Source organism: Saccopteryx leptura, chromosome 5 (genome assembly GCF_036850995.1).
Source record: "Saccopteryx leptura isolate mSacLep1 chromosome 5, mSacLep1_pri_phased_curated, whole genome shotgun sequence".
Taxonomy (NCBI): Eukaryota; Metazoa; Chordata; class Mammalia; order Chiroptera; family Emballonuridae; genus Saccopteryx; species Saccopteryx leptura.
In genome coordinates this window covers 209,658,623-209,679,460 of record NC_089507.1, presented here as the reverse complement: position 1 = coordinate 209,679,460, position 20,838 = coordinate 209,658,623, and the positions used below count along the sequence as shown (strand labels likewise).

The following is a 20,838-nucleotide window of genomic DNA, read 5'->3' as shown; positions in this document are numbered from 1 at the left end:
TTAAGTGAGATAGATGCAGGGAGGCAGAGAGACAATCTCCCACATGTGTCCAACTAGGATCCAATTGGCAAGCCCCCTATGGGGTGATGCTCTGCTTATCTATGGCCATTGCTCAACAACTGAGCTATATTTTAGCACCTGAGTCAGGCTATGGAACCATTCTCAGTGCTGGGGCCAACTTGCTCCAATCAAGCCATGGCTGTGGGAGGGGACGAGAGAGAGAGAGAGAGAGAGAGAGAGAGAGAAGGGGGAAAGGACAAGGTAGAGAAGCAGATTATCGCCTCTCCTGTGTGCTCTGACCCAGAATCAAACCTGGGACCAAACGCTGGGCCAGATGCTCTACCACTGAGCAAACTGGCCAGGGTCAGACCAACACCTTAACTTACACAACGTACAGGTCAATTATATCTTTAGAAAAGAGAAGAAAAAACAATAAGATAGCAAAAAATTGTTTTGATTATGACATAATCAGATCCAGGTTTTGAGCCTGACAAGCGTGTCCACCTGTGTCTCTCTCCCTGCCACAGGCCCCACCATGAGGCCCCAGCCCCACCGGAGCCGCCGCGCTCCGCCGGCCCCGGGCACAGCGTGCTAGCCCCCAGCCGCGGCGTGGGCAGGCGCGGGGGCCATGGCCAGCCACGTGGACCTGCTGACCGAGCTGCAGCTGCTGGAGAAGGTGCCCACGCTGGAGCGGCTGCGGGCCGCCCAGAAGCGCCGCGCGCAGCAGCTGAAGAAGTGGGCGCAGTATGAGCAGGACCTGCAGCACCGCAAGCGCAAGCACGAGCGGAAACGCAGCGGCGGCGGCCGCAGGAAGAAGGTGGCCTTCGAGGCCAGCGTGGCCCTGCTGGAGGCCTCCCTGAGGAACGACGTCGAGGAAGGTAGGCCGCTCTGAGCCGGGCTCGCTGCAGCCTTGGTGCCTCCCGGTCAGGGTCTGCCCCCCCCCCCCCCCCATTCTGTGCAGCAGGGTTGCGGCGGGCTGGGGTGGGGAAAGCTGGCCATCTCCCGCGCCTTGGGGCGACGCTCCGAATTTATCTTAGACTCTTTTTGTGTGCAATAAGAACCCCACCCAGCCTTTGGCTAATGAACATCATCCTGATTTTCCTTCCTTGCCACAAATATTTACTGACAACCGACTTCTTGCACATTAGCATGCTACATATCTGGTGAACTGGTCGGATCGCATCTCCCTCCTCCTAGAGCTCAAAGCTCAGAGGGCCTTGCCTTTCTTAGGCCCCCCTGTGTGTGCCGGACCACCTGCTGGGCTCTGTGTGCGGGTCCTTTTCCCTTAGCTTTCCTGCGCAGGTGAATGGTGGAGGGGGTGGTTAACCGCATGGGCTCTGCTCAGTCACACAGAGCTGGTCTCCCGCGGACTTGGTCAGTTTTTTCCCTTTGTGACCCTGGCAGGTAGACAAGTCACTTCCCTTCCTGCACCTCAGTTTCCACCTCCAGAAATGGGGATAACAATTGTTTCCACCTCAAGGGCTTACTGTGAAGTTCTTGAACATTTCGTTATATATATACATATATGTAAGTATACATATATACTTATATGTATAAAATGAAATAAAATAGAATAATAATGTAGTAAAATAATACAAATATAATAACCCGTAAGAAAACAACCACACAATGGTTATATAATATAAAGTGGTTATATAATATAAACATTGTTATAAGTATGAATATATAAATTATTATATATATAAATAATCCTAGTTATGTTCATAATGTCTAGAAGCAGAAGAATATGCATAATGCTGTCTAGGACATTTTCACTTTACAAAATGAATGACTAAATAAACATAAACACATATATACTCATATAATCTGTTTTCACATTTTAATTATATCATTATTATTATTATTATTATTATGTGCCCCAGAAATCATGATATCCGACAGACAGGTATAAAACACTCTTTTTACAGATGGGAAAATTGATACCCAGAGAGGTTCAAAACTTTGACCAAGGTGGCAGAGCAGGATCAGAACCCCCAGGATCCAAGCTCTTGTCACTGGCCTCGTTGGTTTGCTTCACATTAGAACAGGGGTCCCCAAACGTTTTACACAGGGGGCCAGTTCACTGTCCCTCAGACCATTGGAGGGCCAGGCTATAGAAAAAACTATGAACAAATCCCTATGCACAGTGCACATATCTTATTTTAAAGTAAAAAACAAAGAGGGAACAAATACAATATTTAAAATAAAGAACAAGTAAATTTAAATCAACAAACTGACCAGTATTTCAATGGGAACTATGCTCCTCTCACTGACCACCAATGAAAGAGGTGCTTCTTCCGGAAGTGCAGCGGGGGGGGGGGGGGCGGATAAATGGCCTCAGGGGGCCGCAGTTTGGGGACCCCTGCATTAGAAGGATGAGGGGAGGACCCATGATTTGACCAAAGCCCTCTTCCCTGAGCATTCCCTAAGAGGCCACGCCTGCTCACTGTGCAGCTGAGGGGTGTGTGTGTGTGTGTGTGTGTGTGTGTGTGTGTGGTGTTTGGTGGTCCCGCCAGCAGCCTCCGGTCCTTGTCTGTATACAGATCCTTTCTGGCTGTCCCTGGAGGGACCCAGCCAGTGTTTCCTGGGTCCCTCTGGGCTCCTGCCTCTGCACACCCTCCAGACACTTAGTGCTAAAGTAGTGAGAGAACAGACATGGTGGCACCTGCTGCACTGGAGGGTGTTTTATGTCTGTTGTTCCTCAGCTTCTAGAACCCTCTGGGGAGCACCGCTGCTTTTCTGTCCTGATAAACAGTGCTCTGGGGAGTGGGCCACCCTGGAAGCACCCAGCCGAGAGCCTGGGCTGAGCACCCCCCCCTCCCAGAGGCATGCAGTCCCAGGCTCAGGGGACACGACCCTGCAAGGCTCCTTCCCACGTGTGATTTGCTGGGTGACGTGGCAGGCCCATCCCACTCAGTGGGGCACATCATGATGTTTAATTTTTGTTGTGGGCGATAGTTCATCAGCTCTCCTTTCATCTTTCACTCCCCTCTTCCCTGACACATCCCATCTCCCTCCCTGAAGGGGCATCACAGAGGCCCAGTGAGCTGGCCCTGCTGCTTCAGAAGGTCACACAGCCCTGAGCTGGCCGGCAGCCCTGACTCCGCCCCCAGAGCCCTCCCATGGGTTCTGGTTAGAAAGAGCACCAGGGGGCCCTCAGCCCTGCCTGTGACTTTCAACAGCTGACTTCACCTCTCTGGGTCCCATTTCTTAATCCAAAAAATGGGTGGTTGAGCCTTGCCCTCAGGGGGGTTTGGCAGGAATTAGACAAGATCCTGGATGTGACAGCTGAACTTTGTACCAGCACAGTGACCATTTTCACACACTTTTTCTTTTTCTTTTCTTTTCTATTTTTCTTTCTTTCTTTCTTTCTTTCTTTCTTTCTTTCTTTCTTTCTTTCTTTCTTTCTTTCTTTCTTTCTTTCTTTCTTTCTTTCCCTCTCTCTCTCTCTCTCTCTCTCTCCCTTCCTTCCTTCCTTCCTTCCTTCCTTCCTTCCTTCCTTCCTTCCTTCCTTCCTTCCTTCCTTCCTTCCTTCCTTCCTTCTTCCCTCCCTCCCTCCCTCCCTCTCTCTTTCTTTCTCTCTCTCTCCTTCCTTCTTTCCTTCCTTCCCTCCCTCCCTCCCTCCCTCCCTCCCTCTCTCTCTCCCTCCCTCTCTCTCTCTCTCTCTTTCTTTCAGACTCTAATGTCTTTAAAGAACCCAAATATACACAAACATGTTTCTCATAAAAAATCCAGCACAGAAGTGTATGGAGTGAAAGTCCCTCCCTTCCCCTCTCCCTCCCATCCCCGCCCCTCTTCCTTCTGTAATGAGTACTGCTGTTTCCTTGATGGTTTCCTTCCAGGCATTTTCCTCACTTACCTGTGTATTTGTAGGCTTGGAGAAATAGAGAGCTAGTGGGATTTTTCGTTTTGGTTTTTAAGTAAATGATGACATCCTGGATACATTATTCTGCAGTTTCCTTTTTTTCACCCAACTGGAGGTGTTTTTATGTCAGTACATCTATAGTGGACTACTAGATCTGTGTTATTCTTTTTAACTGCTGAGTAGTATTCCACGGTATGAAGCCACCAGGGTTTTTGAACTGGTTCCTTACTGATGGGCATGTAAGTTTTTTGGTGGTTTTGCTTTTGCCGAACTGAATATTTAAGTTTGAATGAGAAAAGTGCCAGGTGCCATGGGCTGGATCCCTGGCTCTGGTGACAGCCAAGTGAGGGTGGAGGGCCAGTGTCCCGCACTGGGGCAGGCTGTGGGGCAGGTGAGAGGTGCCCTGGGGGTCCCCAGGTGGCTGAGTTTGGAGGAGGGTTGTGAAGCTGTCATAGGTCAGCAGGCTTTCTGGCCCAGCTGGGCTCAGCTTCCTGCCAGCATGACGGAGCTGCTGCTCGGAGCTGGCCAGAATGGCTTCCCTGCGCTGAGGGGGAGCTGGTGTCGGGGAGGCTGCGGGGGCGTTAGCTCACAGCGGGATGGCAACGTGGGGTGGCAGCCCCCCCTCCCCTGAGCTCACAGCAGTGGCTGAGTCAACCTCCCCCACAGGGCAATGTGAGTCTTTCCAGAGAGAGGCAGTGGGGGGTGGGGGGACTCACCAAACTTCCTTCCCTGAATCTGCCTGCCCTGGGGCTGATGTCTGGGCACCGGGGGCCCTCCCTGGCCTCAGACCTACCTGAGCCTCATCCTCCTGTTCCTACAGCCAGTTTTTCAAAAACAGCTTTGTTGAAGTTCAATTTGCATACCATAAAATGTGCCTGTTTAAAGGGTGTTCTTCAACAGTTTTCAGAAAATTTAGAATTGTTCATCCATCACCACAACCCAATTTCAGAACACTTCGTCACCCCAGAAAGAAACTTGGTGCCCATTTGTAGCCCCTTCCTGGTTCCCACTGGGCAGCACTGATCTATTCTCTGCCTCTGTTTGCTTTTCTGGACATTTCATTACCTGGATTCATACAGTGTGTGCTCTTTCGCGATGGCTTCTTCATTGAGAATAGCGTTTTGAAGATACATCCAGAGTGTGGTATATATGAGGATGTCATCCCCTTTTAATTGTCCTGTTGTAGCCCGGCGTATGGACAGACCACACTTTGTTTATCCATTCACCAGTTGATGAACATTTAGATTATTTTCATTTGGGGTTATGATGAATAATGCTGCTAAGAACGTTTATGTGCAAGCCTGTGTGGGGACGTATGTATTCATGTCTTGGGGAGTTACCTAGGAATGGCATTGCTGGATCATAAGGTAAATTTATGTTTAACTTAAAAAAAACAACTGCCAAACTGTTTTCCAAAATGGCTGCCTCCTTTTACCTTCTTACACCCCATTTGAAAGATCCCCCATTGGAGCGGCTGTGTCACGGGCTGAGGTCTCACAGGTGTCACGTGTCAGACCCAGGACTTGAAGGCAGATAAGTGGCCCAGGCTTCCAACAACCAGGAGTTCCTGGCACCTCATGCGTTTGGTTTTCCTAGAAGACAAGAGAACCACTCCCTTGTAGTTCTGATCTGTGTCTCTTTGGGCCTTAGAGACGCTGAGGTTTCTGCTGACCTCAGGCCCTTTGCGTTGCGGGGGGTCCCTGGATAAGCTCTTCATCTCTAGCAGCAGCTTCCTTCCAAGGCCACGTGGGCCCAGCCTCCCTTGGAATGTCTGACTATAGGGCTTCTATTCTCTCACAACCTGTAGGGTTTTCTTTACGGAAACTTGACTGGCATTCAAGAGTTTGAGTGATTCTTCGGTAATCTTCATTGTTATGCTCATGGTAAGGGTTTTCAGACTGTTTCTTTTTTAAGCAGTGGAAACTTTAAATGAAATATTTTGCAGAAAACCAATATGTAAAGCAGAGGAAAGAGTTATTCTGATTGGGGTAGGGCGGCCGAGGGGTGCTGGCACGTCACCCACCCCACTCCTGTTCCACCCCAGCCCTGGGCACATCGAGGCCACCTGGGCTCTGCAGGGCACCCGGAAACCGATGACTTTAGTGGAAACACAGCTCTGACTTTCACTTTTGATGAGTTTTGCAAAGGGAAGTTTCTTTTCTCCTAATTATAAAAATAATGCATTCTTGTTGCAGAAAATCTTCAAAGTGCAGGGGGGAAAAAAAAAAGAAGAAAAAAAAATCATGCATACTTCACTGGACAGCAACAACCATTGATAATGTTTTGGTGTTGTTATCTCAGTCAGCGTCCCGATGGAAAACAAACGGTGTTCTGCTATGAGATAATTTGAGGAAAGTTTAGTAAAGAGGAAATGTGCAGAGAGTTTAGGGCAATAGTCTTCTTTTTTTTGTTTGTTTTGTTTTGTTTCAGCGCCCCTTTATATTCTTAAAAACTGAGAATTCCTACAAGCTTTTGTTTAATTGGTTTCTATGGATCGATATTTACCTAATTAGAAATGAAAACCTGAGGAATTAAAATAAATGTATTATTCATGGAAACATAAAATCCATTATCTGTCATACTAATTCTCTATTGCCACATAGCAGATGAGTTCAATATCAGCAGCTTAAAACAGTAAACATTTATATCTCACACAATTTCTGTGCATCAAGAATCCAGGAGCAGCTTAGCCAGGTGGTCCTATCTCAGGAGCTCTGATAGGTTGTGGTCAACTCAAGGTTTAGGTGAGACTGGAGGAAACACTTCCAAGATGGCTCACTCACATGGCTCTTGCCATGTGAGCCTCTCCGTATGACTGCTTGAGCCTCCTCACAACATGGAAGCTAGCTTTCCCCAGTGTGATCCCCACTCATGAACAAGGTGGAAACCACAATGTCTTTTTTTTTGTAACAGAGACAGAGAGAGAGAGAGAGAGAGAGAGAGAGAGAGAGGGACAGTGAGAGGGACAGATAGGGACAGACAGATGGTAGGGAGAGAGATAAGAAGCATCAGTTCTTCGTTGTAGCACCTTAGTTGTTCATTGACTTCTTTCTCATATGTGCCTTGACTGGGGGGCTACAGCAGAGCAAGTGACCCCTTGCTCAAGCCAGTGACCTTGGACTCAAGCCAGCGACTTTGGGGTCATGTCTATGATCCCACACTCCAGCCAGCAACCCTGTGCTCAAGCTAGTGAGCCCGCGCTCAAGCTATCGACCTTGGGGTTTCGAACCTGGGTCCTCTGCATCCCAGTCCGACGTTCTATCCACTGCACCACCGCCTGGTCAGGCCACAGTGTCTTTTATGACCCAGCCTTGGAAGTCACATACCATCACCACTGTCATATTTTATTCATTAGAAATGACTCAGCAAGCCCAGCCCACGCTCAGGGGAAGGGAGTTCGGCTCTGCCTCTCGAAGGGAAGGAAATGTGTGAACATGTTCTTAAACCACCGCATATGCTAACCTAAATAATGATATTTTTCAAAGCAACAAAAGAAAATTAGTGAGGAGAATAGTGTGGTTTTATTTTTAAGGTCTGACTTGAGAGAAGACAGCTGGATTTGCTTCTTGCTTCTGCTTTCAATATGTGGTGGTATGTTATTTTGGCTGAAGTACATGAAGAAAATTTCACCTCACTCAGACACGTCATTGGAAAACAGAAGAAATATTTTAATTGCCTTTCCAGATAATTGTGGATAATGATATAGAAATCAAACTCAAGAGGTGTTAGTTTCTTGAAATTTAACTGCACTGTGGAATCTGACACTGTTTCAATTTTTAGGTTCATAGCACATGGACAACCTTCCCCATTATTAATATTTACCAGCAGAGTGATACATTTGTTACAACTGATCAACATCAGTTGACACACCATCATCCCCCACAGTCCCTAGTTCACATTGGAATTCACTCTCATATTGTCCATTCCATGGCTTTGGACAAAAGTATAATGCCTGGTACCCATCATTATGACCTTATACAGAGCATTGGTGTGTTTTCACTGCCCTAAAATTCCTCTGTGCTCTGCCTGTTCATCCCTCCCCCACTCTAACTCCTGGCAACTACTGATCTTTTTACTGTCTCCACAGTTGTTCCTTTTCCAGAATGTCCTATAGTTGGAATCATACAGTATGTAGCCTTTGCAAATTGGCTCCTTTCACTTAGTCCTATGCACTTCAGACTTCCATGCCTTTTCATGGCTTTATTATAACTCATGTCTTTTTAGTACTCAATAATGTCCCATTGTCTGGATGAATCACCGTTTATCCATTCAACTACCAAAGGACAGCTAAGAAGCAAATTACTCATAATTTTGGCAATTGTGAATAAAGTTGCTGTAAACATCCGGTTGTAGGTTTTTGTGTAGGCACAAGTTTTCCACCTACCAAAGAGTGTGATTGTTGGATTGAATGGTAAAAGTGTGTTTAGCGTGGTAAGAAACCGCCAAACTGTTTTTCAAAGTGGCGGTACTATTCTGCATTCCCACCAGCAATGGAGGAAAGTTCCCATTGCTCCACATCCTCACCAGCACTTGGTGTTGTCAGTGTTCTGGATTTTGGTTATTTTTAGGGGTGTGTAGCCGTATCTCACTGTTGCTTTGATTTGCATTTCCCTGATGATAAATAACGTGAAGCATCTTTTTATATGCTTATTTGCCATCTGTCTATCTTCTTCTTTTTCTTTTTCTTTTTCTTTTTTTTTTTTTAACCATGTGTATTAAGCAGGGAATATGGCGATTACTAGTACAGTTTGGTGCCACTGAACTGACTATGCTAGCGTGACAGTTGTTTCCCCCACCATTGCACTTATCCCATCAGTACAAATGTCAAGACAGTGAAAAAGGCAATAACACCTTAGTGTTACTATGAAAATAGTTTTGACCTCTTGGGACCCTGAAAGAGTCTTGGGACCACTTTGAGAACCACTGGTTTATAGGAACCAGCATGGAATGGTGCAGTACCCTGGGGCTAGCAAAAGCGGGTAGCTGTTACCACTCCTAAACCTGAAGGGGCCATTGGAAGAGGGACCTGCTGGGTCCAAAGGATGGTACTGTGTGCTGCCTAACAGGAACAGTGGCTTCTTCCATCTGCCTTGCAGTCTTCTTACCATCTTCCCCATTACCAAACCCAACCAGAAAGCAGACTGCCGGGAAGCCTTTGATACAGTCCAAATGGTTGGGCTTCCCCAGGCATGGAGTAGGGTGGATTTGGAGGGAGGGAGGATGGGGTACACCCAACCTTGTTGTCTTCAACTCTTTGTATCTCTATACACAAGAAATAGAGTGAGTGTGTCTATATTTAGAAAAGAACTTTTGCCATAACATTCCTTTATCAATTCAGTAAAATTAGGCACCTACTCTGTGCTTTAAAGAATCTAAACAAAATAATGGTATAACTAGGATGGAAGATGGGAGGCCAAGTGTAAGCTATGGATCCTGAGGTTGTTTCTAATTTTTGCTACTATAAATTACACCGTGATGATTATCATTGTATGAAACTATTTGGCCACCATATTGATTTTTTTACTTAGGGTAGATCCCGGCTCAATAGAGTTGAGGATGTAAACATCTGCAAAGTTCATTTGGTCACCAGAAAGGTTGGGTCAGTTTGCATTTCTACCAGCAGTGAGTACCAGGTCTGCCTCATCACTGCCTTCCTCATCAGTGTGACACTGAAAACACACCTTTTTTTATTATTATTATTTTTATTTATTTATTCATTTGAGAGAAGAGAGACAGAGAGAGAGAGAGAGAGAAGGGGGGAGGAGCAGGAAGCATCAACTCCCATATGTGCCTTCACCAGGCAAGCCCAGGGTTTTGAACTGACGACCTCAGCATTCCAGGTTGATGCTTTATCCACTGTGCCACCACAGGTCAGGCTGAAAACACACCTTTGCTCATACATTTGATATATGGAAAATTGTCCTGTTGTCTTAATTTGCATATGGTTGAGACATTGAGATTTGACTTCTACCTATTTATGAGCTTACTGGTCATTGTTTTCTTTCTCTGATTTGTTTGTTTTTTAGTGATGTGTTTCTTTTTCTTTTTTTTTTTTAAAGTGATTTTTTTTTATTCATTCTTAGAGAGGAGAGAGAAAGACAGAGAGGGAGAGAGAGGAGAGAGAGACAGAGAGAGAGAAGGGGGGAGGAGCTGGAAGCATCAACTCCCATATGTGCCTTGACCAGGCAAGCCCAGGGTTTTGAACCGGCGACCTCAGCATTTCCAGGTCGACGCTTTATCCACTGCACCACCACAGGTCAGGCCGTGTTTCTTTTTCTTATTAACTTTAATGATTGTGTATGTTTGTGTGTGAAAGAAGAGTGGGGGGAGCAAGAGAGAAAGGGAAAGAATGTAAACGGAGAAGGAGATGTCAACACTTCATTGTCATGTATGGTGTAGATAATTTCTGCATCAAGTGTGTTCATGTTTACATTTTGCTTATAGTAGTGTTTTTATGCCCTGTAGTTTTTTGTTGTTGTTGTTATTTATTTATTTATTTTCTGAAGTGATAAGCGGGGAGTCAGACAGACTCTCACGTGCACACTACTGGATCCACCTAGCAAGTCCGCTAGGGGGCAATGCTCTGCCCACCTGGGGCGTTGCTCCATTGCAACTGGAGCCATTCTAGTGCCTGAGACAGAGGCCATGGAGCCGTTCTCAGTGCCCGGGCCAACTTTGCTCCAATGGAGCCTTGGCTGCAGGAAGGGAGGAGAGAGACAGAGAGGAAAGAGAGGGAGGAGGGGTGGAGAAGCAAATGGGCATTTCTCCTGTGTGCCCTGGCTGGGAATCGAACCCAGGACTTCCACATGCTGGGTCGATGCTCTACTGCTGAGCCAACTGGCCAGGGCTGCCCTGGAGTTATTTTTTTTAAAGTAATTTGAGGGAGAGAAAGAGAGAAACATATATTTGTTCTACTTATTTGTGCATTCATTGGTTGATTCTCATATGTGCCCCTACCAGGAATCCAACCCACAACTTTGCTGCATCGTGAAGATGCTCTAACCAGCTGAGCCATCTGGAAAGGGCTTTACCCTGGAGTTCTTAATTTTTATGTAGTCAAACCAGATGATATTTTCTGTTTCCCATTATCTTGTAATTTACTTTTATCTCTCTACAATAGGGGTCAGAGAACTATGGCTGGAAGGCCAAAGGTTCCCACCATCTGTTTTTGTAAATAAAGTTTTATTGGAACATGGCCATGTTCATTCATTTACATATTATCTGTGGTTGCTTTCACACTATAGTGGCAGATCAGGTAGTTGCAACAGAGACCATCAAGCCTGCAAAGATGAAAATATTTCAACTCAAGCCCTTCACAGAAAGTGTCCTGACTCTTGTTCTAACGTGTTTCTCATCTAGTTATGTATATTAACTTACATGTTCTTCTAGATTTTTGTGGCCTTATTTAACTAATTAAATATGCAATCTTTAAAATCTCATTTCAGTATAAAGTAGTAAATTAAATATATCTCTATTTTATTTCCAAAGAGTTGATCAATTGTCCCAACATCTTTCCCTTCCCATTGAGTTTGCAATGCCATCTTCAAACCCTAGAGCCTTATCTGTGAAGAAGGGTAACTTTCCAAGCCATTTATTCTGTTCCAACAGTCTGTTTTTGTGCCAGGTGCATACTATTTTGATCCTTCTAGCTTTATATTGTGGCTTAGTATCAGAACAAGTCCTTTCTCATAATTGCTCGTCTTTCACAAAATGTTCTTGGTTATTTTCAGCTGTTCACATAATACTTAAGATCATTTGGTCAAGTTTTGCCTCCAAATTTCAAAAATAGATTCCTCCAGAATTGATGAATATTGTAAATGGGTCGAGCTTCAGTTTTACAAGATGGAAAGAGCTCTGGAGGTGGATGGTGGTGATGGTTGCACAACATTATGAATGCATTTAATGCTACTGAACACTTAAAAATGATTGATATGGTATGTTTTATGTCGTGTGTATTTTACCATAATAACCCTCCCCCGCCACCCGAACAAGAAAACCCAAAATTTAACTAGGGACAGTAGTCAGGGAAAAATGGGAGTGACGGTCTAATGGAAACAGGGTTTCAGTTTGGGAAGATGAAGTTCTGGAGATGGATGGTGGTGGTGGTTGTACCACATTGGTAATGCACTTAATGCCAATAAATTGTACACTGAAAATGGTTAAGATGGTAAATTTTATGTTACCTGTATTTTACCACAGTTTAAAAATTAATTTGTTAAATGGATATCTTTGTCATAATGAGTTTCTTTTTCTTTTATTTATTTTTTTATTAAGTTAGAGGCGGGAGGCAGGGAGGCAGAGACAGACTCGCGCTTGCGCCTGGACGGGGATCCACCCAGGAAGCCCTCTACAGGGTGGTATTCTGCCTATCTGGGGCTGCTGCTGCTCTTCTGCTCAGCAACCAAGCTATTTCAGTGCCTGAGGTGAGGTCATGGAGCCATCCTCAGTACCCAGGGCCAAATTGCTTGAACTATTTGAGCCATGGCTGTGGGAGGGTGAGAGAGAGAGAGAGAGAAAGAGAAAGAGAGAGAGAGAGAGAGAGAGAGAGAGAGAGAGAAGGGAAGGGGGAAGGGTGGAGAAGCAGATAGTTGCTCCTCTTGTGCGCTCTGCTCGGGAATCGAACCCGGGACTTCTACATGCTGGGCTGATGCTCTACCACTGAGCCAACTGGCCAGGACCAATAATGAGCTTTCTAAGTAGGCAAATGCTACATGTTTCTTTTTTTTTTTCTTTTTCTGAAGCTGGAAATGGGGAGAGACAGTCAGACAGACTCCCGCATGCGCCCAACCGGGATCCACCCGGCACGCCCACCAGGGGGCGATGCTCTGCCCACCAGGGAGCGATGCTCTGCCCCTCCGGGGCGTCGCTTTGCTGCGACCAGAGCCACTCTGGCGCCTGGGGCAGAGGCCAAGGAGCCATCCCCAGCGCCCGGGCCATCTTTGCTCCAATGGAGCCTTGGCTGCGGGAGGGGAAGAGAGAGACAGAGAGGAAAGGGGGGGTGGAGAAGCAAATGGGCGCTTCTCCTATGTGCCCTGGCCGGGAATCGAACCCGGGTCCCCCGCACGCCAGGCTGACGCTCTACCGCTGAGCCAACCGGCCAGGGCCTGCTATATGTTTCTATTGGGCGAGTATTCTCTCATGTCCTTTAGGGAAGCTACAGGTTTGTTTGTTTTTACCATATATGTCCTGTTTATTTCCTGAAAGGAAGGCTTTTAAGTTTTTATATATTAATTTTGTAGCAAGCCATTTTACGGAATCCTCCTTAGCCTCAGTTTTTCTCTAGGTTTCTTTGGGGTTTCCCCACATAGAAAATAGCATTATTTGTAGGTGACAAGGTTGTCTGTTGCCTCCACTGTCTCGCCGAGACTGTCGTGCCCAGAGCCCGTCCCCCCGTCTCGTCCCTCCAGGCTCACTACTCCGGTTCCTTGTGCCGACTTTTATGAGATGTGACTTTGAGATTTGTGAACATGCTCCACTCTGCCTCCGTCTTTGCCCGAAGTCTGATCTGGCTCACTTTAGGGTGAATGGAACTGTCAGTGGCCTCATTCAGGTTGAGTTTGTCTGTTAGCATGGTCCGAGTTTCTGTTGGCGTTTGGGGCAGCCGCTGCTGACTTATATTGGGATTATAAGAAACTAAGACCTCCAAGTCAGTTTGCCCTTGGCGAAGTTACATCTTCCCCATCCTGTACTTATGCAACTGACATTTTAAAAATTTGATGAAATATATTGTTCATACTGACAAGGGGAAAACTGGTTGCATTTTCTTATGTTGAGCAGAGCCCTGTGACCACACCCCCTCAGATCAAACAATGCAACATCATCAGCACATCCAGAAACCTTGCTGGACCCACAGTTGAGTTTCAACATTGACGTCGAGGCCCTAAATTTATCTTGCTGAGTTCTGAGCCCATTACCTGCCTGCTCAAATAACTTGGGTTTCTTGAATGATAAATTAAGACTTCTGTATTACCAGCAACAGAAATCCAGCTCAAATTAACTTAAGCATACGGGGACACAGGGACCTTCCAAAACATGTCTCTGAGTAGATGATTGTCAGCAGCATAGAGTTGTATAACTACTCCTCTTAGTGACCCCAATAGGAATAATTTCTCCATCCAACGGTACCCCAGTTTTATCAAGTCCCAGAGTCAAATCTCATTGGTTAAGATTGGCTATATACCTACCTCTGAGCTCATCACAATGGCTAGAGCAGGGATGCAATGCTGTGATTGGTCTGATCTGAGTCATATGCCCACCCCTGGAATCAGCTCCTCCTAAAACATATGGACTAACACTTGGAGATATGTTGTGCTTACCCCAAGGAAAACTGGGATACTGTCACCAGAAGGAGGGAAAATGGATGCTGGCCAGGCCATAAATAAATATGTCTAATTCAAATGAAATATTAATTATTAATTTCTACTGTACAGGCATACCTCAGAGATATTGTGGATTTGGTTCCAAAAGACCATAATAAAGTGAGTCACAGGAATGTTTTGGTTTTGCACTGCAATTAAAAGTTATGTTTGCAAGTCTAGTAAGTATGTAATAGCAATAGCATCATGTCTCAAAAACACTACATACTTTAATTAAAAAAATACTTTATTGATTTAAAAAATGCTAAGCATCATCGGAGCCTTCAGCTTGTTGTAATCTTTTTCCTGATGGAGGATCTTGCCTTCCTGTTGATGGAGGTTGACTGGCTACAGATCACTATAACAAATATAATAATAATAAAAAAGTTTGAAATGTTGCAACAGTTACCAAAACATGACACAGGCACTAAGGGAGCAGTCGCTCTTTGAAAATGGTACTAATAGACCTGCTTGATGTTGTGTTGCACAAACCTTCAATCTGTCAATAGCAGAATATCTGCATAGTATTACAAAGCAAAGCACAAGAAAGCAAGGTATGCCTGTATGTTGTTTATGAAAGCCAGGAGCATTTGCCTTCTAGACCAGAGTTATCCGGTAGAGCTTTTTCCGGTGATGGAAATACACTGTCCAGTATGGTAGCTGGTAGTCACATGTGGCTATTGAGCACAGTGTAAATGTGACCAGAATGACTGAGGAACTGGAATTTTGATTTTATTTAATTTAAAGTAATGTAAGTCATCAACTGTGGTTAGGTTACAGTATTGGACTACAGAATCCTGGACTTCAAATCCCTGATGACAGTGTTGGACAGGTCATGGCCAAAGGTGGAGGTTGGGACACAACCCATATTCATGTAACGAAATTCATTTGAAGACCTAATTGGCTTTATTAAGCAATTCATGAATCTGGCAGCATCCGATCTAGCAACTAGAAAGGCATTCCAAACATTTGTACAAAATGGGAGGTTTTTGGGCAGAAAGAAGGTGGGACTAAAAAGTTAAAAGAGAGGGTTATTTCAGGCAAGGACACCTTGCCTTAGGGGAAAACTCAGGGCTTTGTCAGGCAGGTGATCTCACTAGTGTTGGCCAGGAGATTCTGGACTGATCGGTTCACAGTTTTCAGCCCTGGGAAAGGCTGACATAACAATTAGTTACTAAGTTTTGATTTGGTGATGTGGCCTAACAAAAGTGACTCCATTTTGGTCTGTTGTTTCTTTTTTAAATACGTATCTGAGTCAATCATTACCCATTCGGGATAGTTGTTCAACTGAAATGAAATGAACGATACTGTTATATGTATACCAACTGCAGTTGGTATATGAGAACAATAGCAAGAGTCTCTACTATAAAAAAAAAGAGCCTTCCTTTTCTATAGAAACTGGGAAGATTTCTCTCTGAGGATTAAATTATAGCAGAGATTCATGCACAGGCATTCATGGAATACCATCTGGACGTCTTCAGATCATGTGGCTCATTAGTAAATGACAGGCTGGGCCAGGCCGTGATGGGACTCTGAGTCTAGCAAAGTCACTGAAGAAAGCACAGTATCAACTTCCTTAACAGTAGAGAATGTTATTATAAAGAGAGCCTTGTCAAGAACAGATACCTAGAAAAAAAGAGATCATGTATGAGCAATGCTTTCTAAATACCGTCCAGGGAAGAGGATAACGTGACCAACAACTTTGAAATTACCATCCTGTTGCTCAGGACAATGTGATTATGGAAACCCATCTTGACAGAATAGCATTAAACACGATGATCATGCACCTCCTTGTACAACCCTCTCATTACAATGACATTTATGAATGACATTCCAGCCAGGTCTGCCTGCAGATACAGAATGAGTCGGCCCTGCCTAAATGAATGCCTGGCATGCCAGACAGTTCTCTTTCTCACGTGAAACTGCACTGTGGTTTCATTTGGCAGCCTCCTATTGCTTGGATCATACGAGGCTATTCTTGGGGGAAGAAATCACTTGCGGTAGACTTGGAAACCATGGCCCATTACCCAGGTGATGCCTTCCTCAGGGATTCAGCCAATTGGAACGTTTCTGGAACCTCCTCAAATCCAAAACACCATGCCACTCAAACAGCATTTCCCCAGGGTATTGGTAAGGAGATACTTGAGAGGTTTCCCAAATGCTCACTAGAGTCTGGACATTCACTCTCTTTGACATTTCTCAGTCTAGTGACCCTGCTGATGAGGTAAACGGGATATTTCTAGCATGATTTATTCTTGCTTGGCGTCTAGGGACCACTGTTTCCTTTCTAATGGAGTAAGAAAATGGTCATTGTTTCTGTCCAAGGAGCTCAGAGGCTCTTTAAATACATGAAACCTAAATCTTTGAACTGTCACCAAAGCCAAAGTCAACCCACCATGTGGAGGAAGGCTGAGGTTTGACAAATAGGAGCATGTTCCAGAATCTTCTCAGAGTTTTGCATCGGCCAGCGCATCCACCCCATGTTGGTACCGATGAAACAGAACTGGGCTCACGGCCCCATCCTCTGTCTGCCATGTCTGATGGAGGAAATGTGGCCAGAGCAGAGGTGAAGATGCAGACAGGAGAAATATGAAACCTGCCAAGTTGAGAAGAGGGAAATAGTACCTTTGTCATTTACAGAGGAAAAGCTAAATGAGGCCCAGATTTTGATGGAGGAAGCAGGGTTCCTGACCCTTCGAGAGAAATCCTAGGATACAGGCATTTTGGTGCAAGGACCCCAATTCCCTGGGCAGCACAGAGGTAGTAATGGCAGTTCTCTAGTTGAGTCACCATCAAGAACCATGCTGCATCTCTTGCCTATTGTTGCATAACAAAATACCCCAAAACACTTAGTGGCTTAAAACGATTTATTTCTCAATGATTCCTTGGATCTCTAGGCAGTTCTGCTGTTCTTGCCTGGGATCATTCGTGAGGCTGCAGTTAGCTACCAGTCAGCCAGTGTCTGGTCTCAGCTGGGATGGCTGGGATTCTCGGTCCACGTGATCTTTGATCCTGGGCTTCATCCAGCATGGTGCTCTCAGGGTTCCAAGAAGGCAAGCACAAGAGTTTATCAAGCTCTGTCCTGCACCATGTTTGCTGATGTCTCATGGGCCAAAGAAAGTCACAAAGCCAAGCTAAGAGTCAATGTGGGAGGAGTCTATACAAGCACATGAGTACTGATGGGCATGATTCATTGGCAGCCATTATTGTTAAAATCTACCACACACTCTACACCAGGGGTCCTCAAACTTTTTAGACAGGGGGCCAGTTCACTGTCCCTCAGACCATTGGAGGGCCAGACTATAAAAAAAACTATGAACAAATCCCAATGCACACTGCACATATCTTATTTTAAAGTAAAAAAACAAAAAGAGAACAAATACAATATTTAAAATAAAGAACAAGTAAATTTAAATCAACAAACTGACCAGTATTTCAATGGGAACTATGCTCCTCTCACTGACCACCAATGAAAGAGGTACCCCTTCCGGAAGTGCAGTGGGGGGGCCGGATAAATGGCCTCAGGGGGCCGCATGTGGCCCGCGGGCCGTAGTTTGGGGACCCCTGCTCTACACTTTGCTTTGATCTAGACCAGAGGTTGGGAACCTATGGCTTGTGAGCCAGATGTGGCTCTTTTGAATGGCTGCATCTGGCTCGCAGACAAATCTTTAATAAAAAAAAAAATAACGTTAAAAATATAAAACATTCTCATGTATTACAATCCATTCATTTCCTACCGCTCATGTTCATGGTTGCGGGTGGCTGGAGCCAATCACAGCTGTCCTCCGGGGCAACACCAAATTTTTATTGGATAGTGCGTAAGGTACATGGGTCGTTGTATGGCTCTCATGGAATTACATTTTAAAATATGTGGCATTCATGGCTCTCTCAGCCAAAAAGCTTCCCGACCCCTGATCTAGACCATAATTCTAGCATAATTCTGATAAACCATGAGCATGTCACGTTGATCAAATACTGTGATTGGCTGTTAAGATTCTGGAATGTCTGGATGTACCCAGAGGACCAAACACTGTAACAGTTCTCTCTCTAAGAACCCTGAACTCTGGGTCGAGCATGCCAACTGTGTGACTGGTATTGACACTAAACCATGGCAGTCAGAATTCAGCACTAGGGAATGGTGCTTAGGCTTATTTTAATTTTATTGCTTATTAATTGCATAGCCATGACAGTGATTTATGTGATTTTATAATATTATGGTGAACCCTCCATAATTGGTGTTAAAGTCTGGATCAATGTTGAAAGAGAAACAGGAACAGAAATCCAATCATCTGCCAGATGGAACAAATTATTAGTTCATAAATGCAGTGTGTTCAATAGATAGAATCTTTCAAAATATAGATGGCATGTGGGAAACAGAATCAGCAGAGGCCCTTGGTAGAAATGTTGGGAAGTTTTGCAGAAAGGTAACAGACCTTGGAAATTAGGGACACAGAGTCAGACAAAACTAAATTTTAGTCACCATTCTGTGACCTTAGGCAAGTTCTTAATCTCTCTGTGGCCGGATTTCTCTTCGGTAAAGTGGAGAGAATAATGACTGTGAGGGATGGGGTGGCTCTGAAGATTCTCAGAGATAAAGGCTGGACAGTGAACACAGTCAAGTAGCTATTACTATCGTTTGTCACTGGCTTCAGTTTTAGTGGTCCAAAGGCAAGGTTAACATCTCTTCTTTTTTCTTTCTAATTCTTCTGCTCACCCCCATTGCCCTAATTGCCCTAATTTTATCTATCTTTGTTTACTCAGTATCTGCCTCCTATCAGTCATTCCCATAAAAATATTCTGATTGTAGTCATTTACACTTTAATATGAAAGAGTTAAAAACAAACAAAAAAAACACAACAGTAACAGCAATTTTCATTGCAAGCCAGTGGAAAGTGAAAGGGTTTGGCCACCCCACATAATGTAACACTAAATGCTTGCATGCATTGGAGAGTGCTTTTAGAGTCCCTAAAATGAAAGAATCTGCTACTGAAGAATTTTGTGGCAGATTATTTCTGAGACCATAGAACTCAAAGTGCCTGGGATTTCCTGGTTTCCTGTATCATTTCTTAGGGTAGTCACAAATATTCATCTTGCTTGACCTGAGCTATTTGAATGTGTGTTTAAAACCCATCTATAATTACAAAAGCTCTTTGGAGGGACCCTAATTAGCTTCTATAAATTGCTTTCTCTAACCTTTCAGAGTTAATGTGATCTGTTCCCTTGTTATTAAAAAAGAAAAAGAAAAAAACACCCTAGATTATTCCACCAAAGTTCTCCCAAGTTCCTTGGCACCTAACATTTTGTCAAGGAGACATGGTGGCCAGCCTTCCTCTGAATGGGCTGGGCTTCTACATAGTCATTCCTTCCGGCTCATGACTTTCTTCTTATTTGCTGCCCACGGATGCCAAAAATAACTTGTTTTCTGGCAAGCTTGGGATGAGATTCCTTATATTGAATCAGATCCATAATGAAGCTGTTTCAGTGTTTAGGAGAGAGCGTCCTGAACTGCAGGGATGGTGAGGAGCAGGACCCTGGTGAGGGGAGGAGCCTCTTGTCTCAGCATCACACCTGGAGCTAGAAGAGCTGCTCCAGGGCCGTGTCATCCAACCTGCTTGGGTCCTCTCGTGTGGCTGAGACCCCTGGTTCTGTGAGGCAGTGCTCCCTGCCTTATACTGTGTTGCCTCTGCCTTCGCACTCCTTGTAGCCCAGGCTGCAGGGCTCAAAGATAACAAGTAGCAAACGTTTCATCTCCAATACAGCAACTGCTTGGTTTAGGAAGACAATTCTCTGCAGACACACACACACACACACACACACACACACACACACACACACCAGGACAGATTTGTCCTGGCAAAAGCCAAGATATCTTGGATTATTCCAATCTGGCATTAAATTAGAAGATAATCCCTCTGGATAATGTGAGGGCGAGAGAGAAGCTGGGGAGTGGCAGAGTAGCTGGGTGATGAGTGCTCATCTGAATGGGTGACAGAGTTGGATGAAGGAGCAGCTATGGTAATGGGGAAGTAATCGGCAGAAGAGGAAGTAGCTAGGCCATGACGGAGTAGCTAGAGAATGGAAAAATACCAGGATGATGAATGTAAAGCACAAGGCCGAAGTTACTACAGTGGGACAACAGAAGAGTCCCAGACCCGGAGCAGAGACCATCCTACCCTGCTCCAGTCATCTCCATTTTGCTACTTTCTGAGGTGTTGCTGGTGTGAAGCAAACTCAGTCTAAGTTTGTATCAGTCGACTGGAATCTGGGCTGCTGTAACCAGTGGGGTGCAGCTCTCCGGGGTTAAGGCTGCGGATGTGGTAGTTGTGGGTGGGGGGTAGTTTCTTCTTTTTAGGGAGGGGCTCTATCTTCTCTCGGTCCCTTAAGAATGGGTGAGGTTGCCTGCCAGAGGTCCTAGCATAAGCCACCTCGGAGTCCCCCAGTGCCCCTTCGCCACCTTCGTCATTGTCTCCAGCAGTTCTGGTTGATACCTGAACTCCAGCCACCGTGCTGAAAGTCATGCCGTGCGTTATCCATCCCATCGCATCCTCTTGGCAACTCTATGCAATAAGGACTCTTGGTGGCCCTATTTTACAGGTGGGTAAACTAAGGCTTGAGAAA

General features: G+C 45.1%; 1 protein-coding gene across 2 annotated transcripts in view; it reads left to right on the top strand.

Moving 5' to 3' along the window:
* Positions 1 to 20,838, top strand: part of PPP1R16B (protein phosphatase 1 regulatory subunit 16B) — a 95,779-nt gene that overhangs the window by 27,561 nt on the left and 47,380 nt on the right. For both annotated transcript variants that reach the window (XM_066387818.1, XM_066387817.1), the window contains exon 2: positions 528 to 878. In XM_066387818.1, the coding sequence (XP_066243915.1) occupies positions 629 to 878 (250 nt within the window). In that variant the 5' untranslated portion in view covers positions 528 to 628. The remainder of the gene's footprint in view (positions 1 to 527; positions 879 to 20,838) is intronic.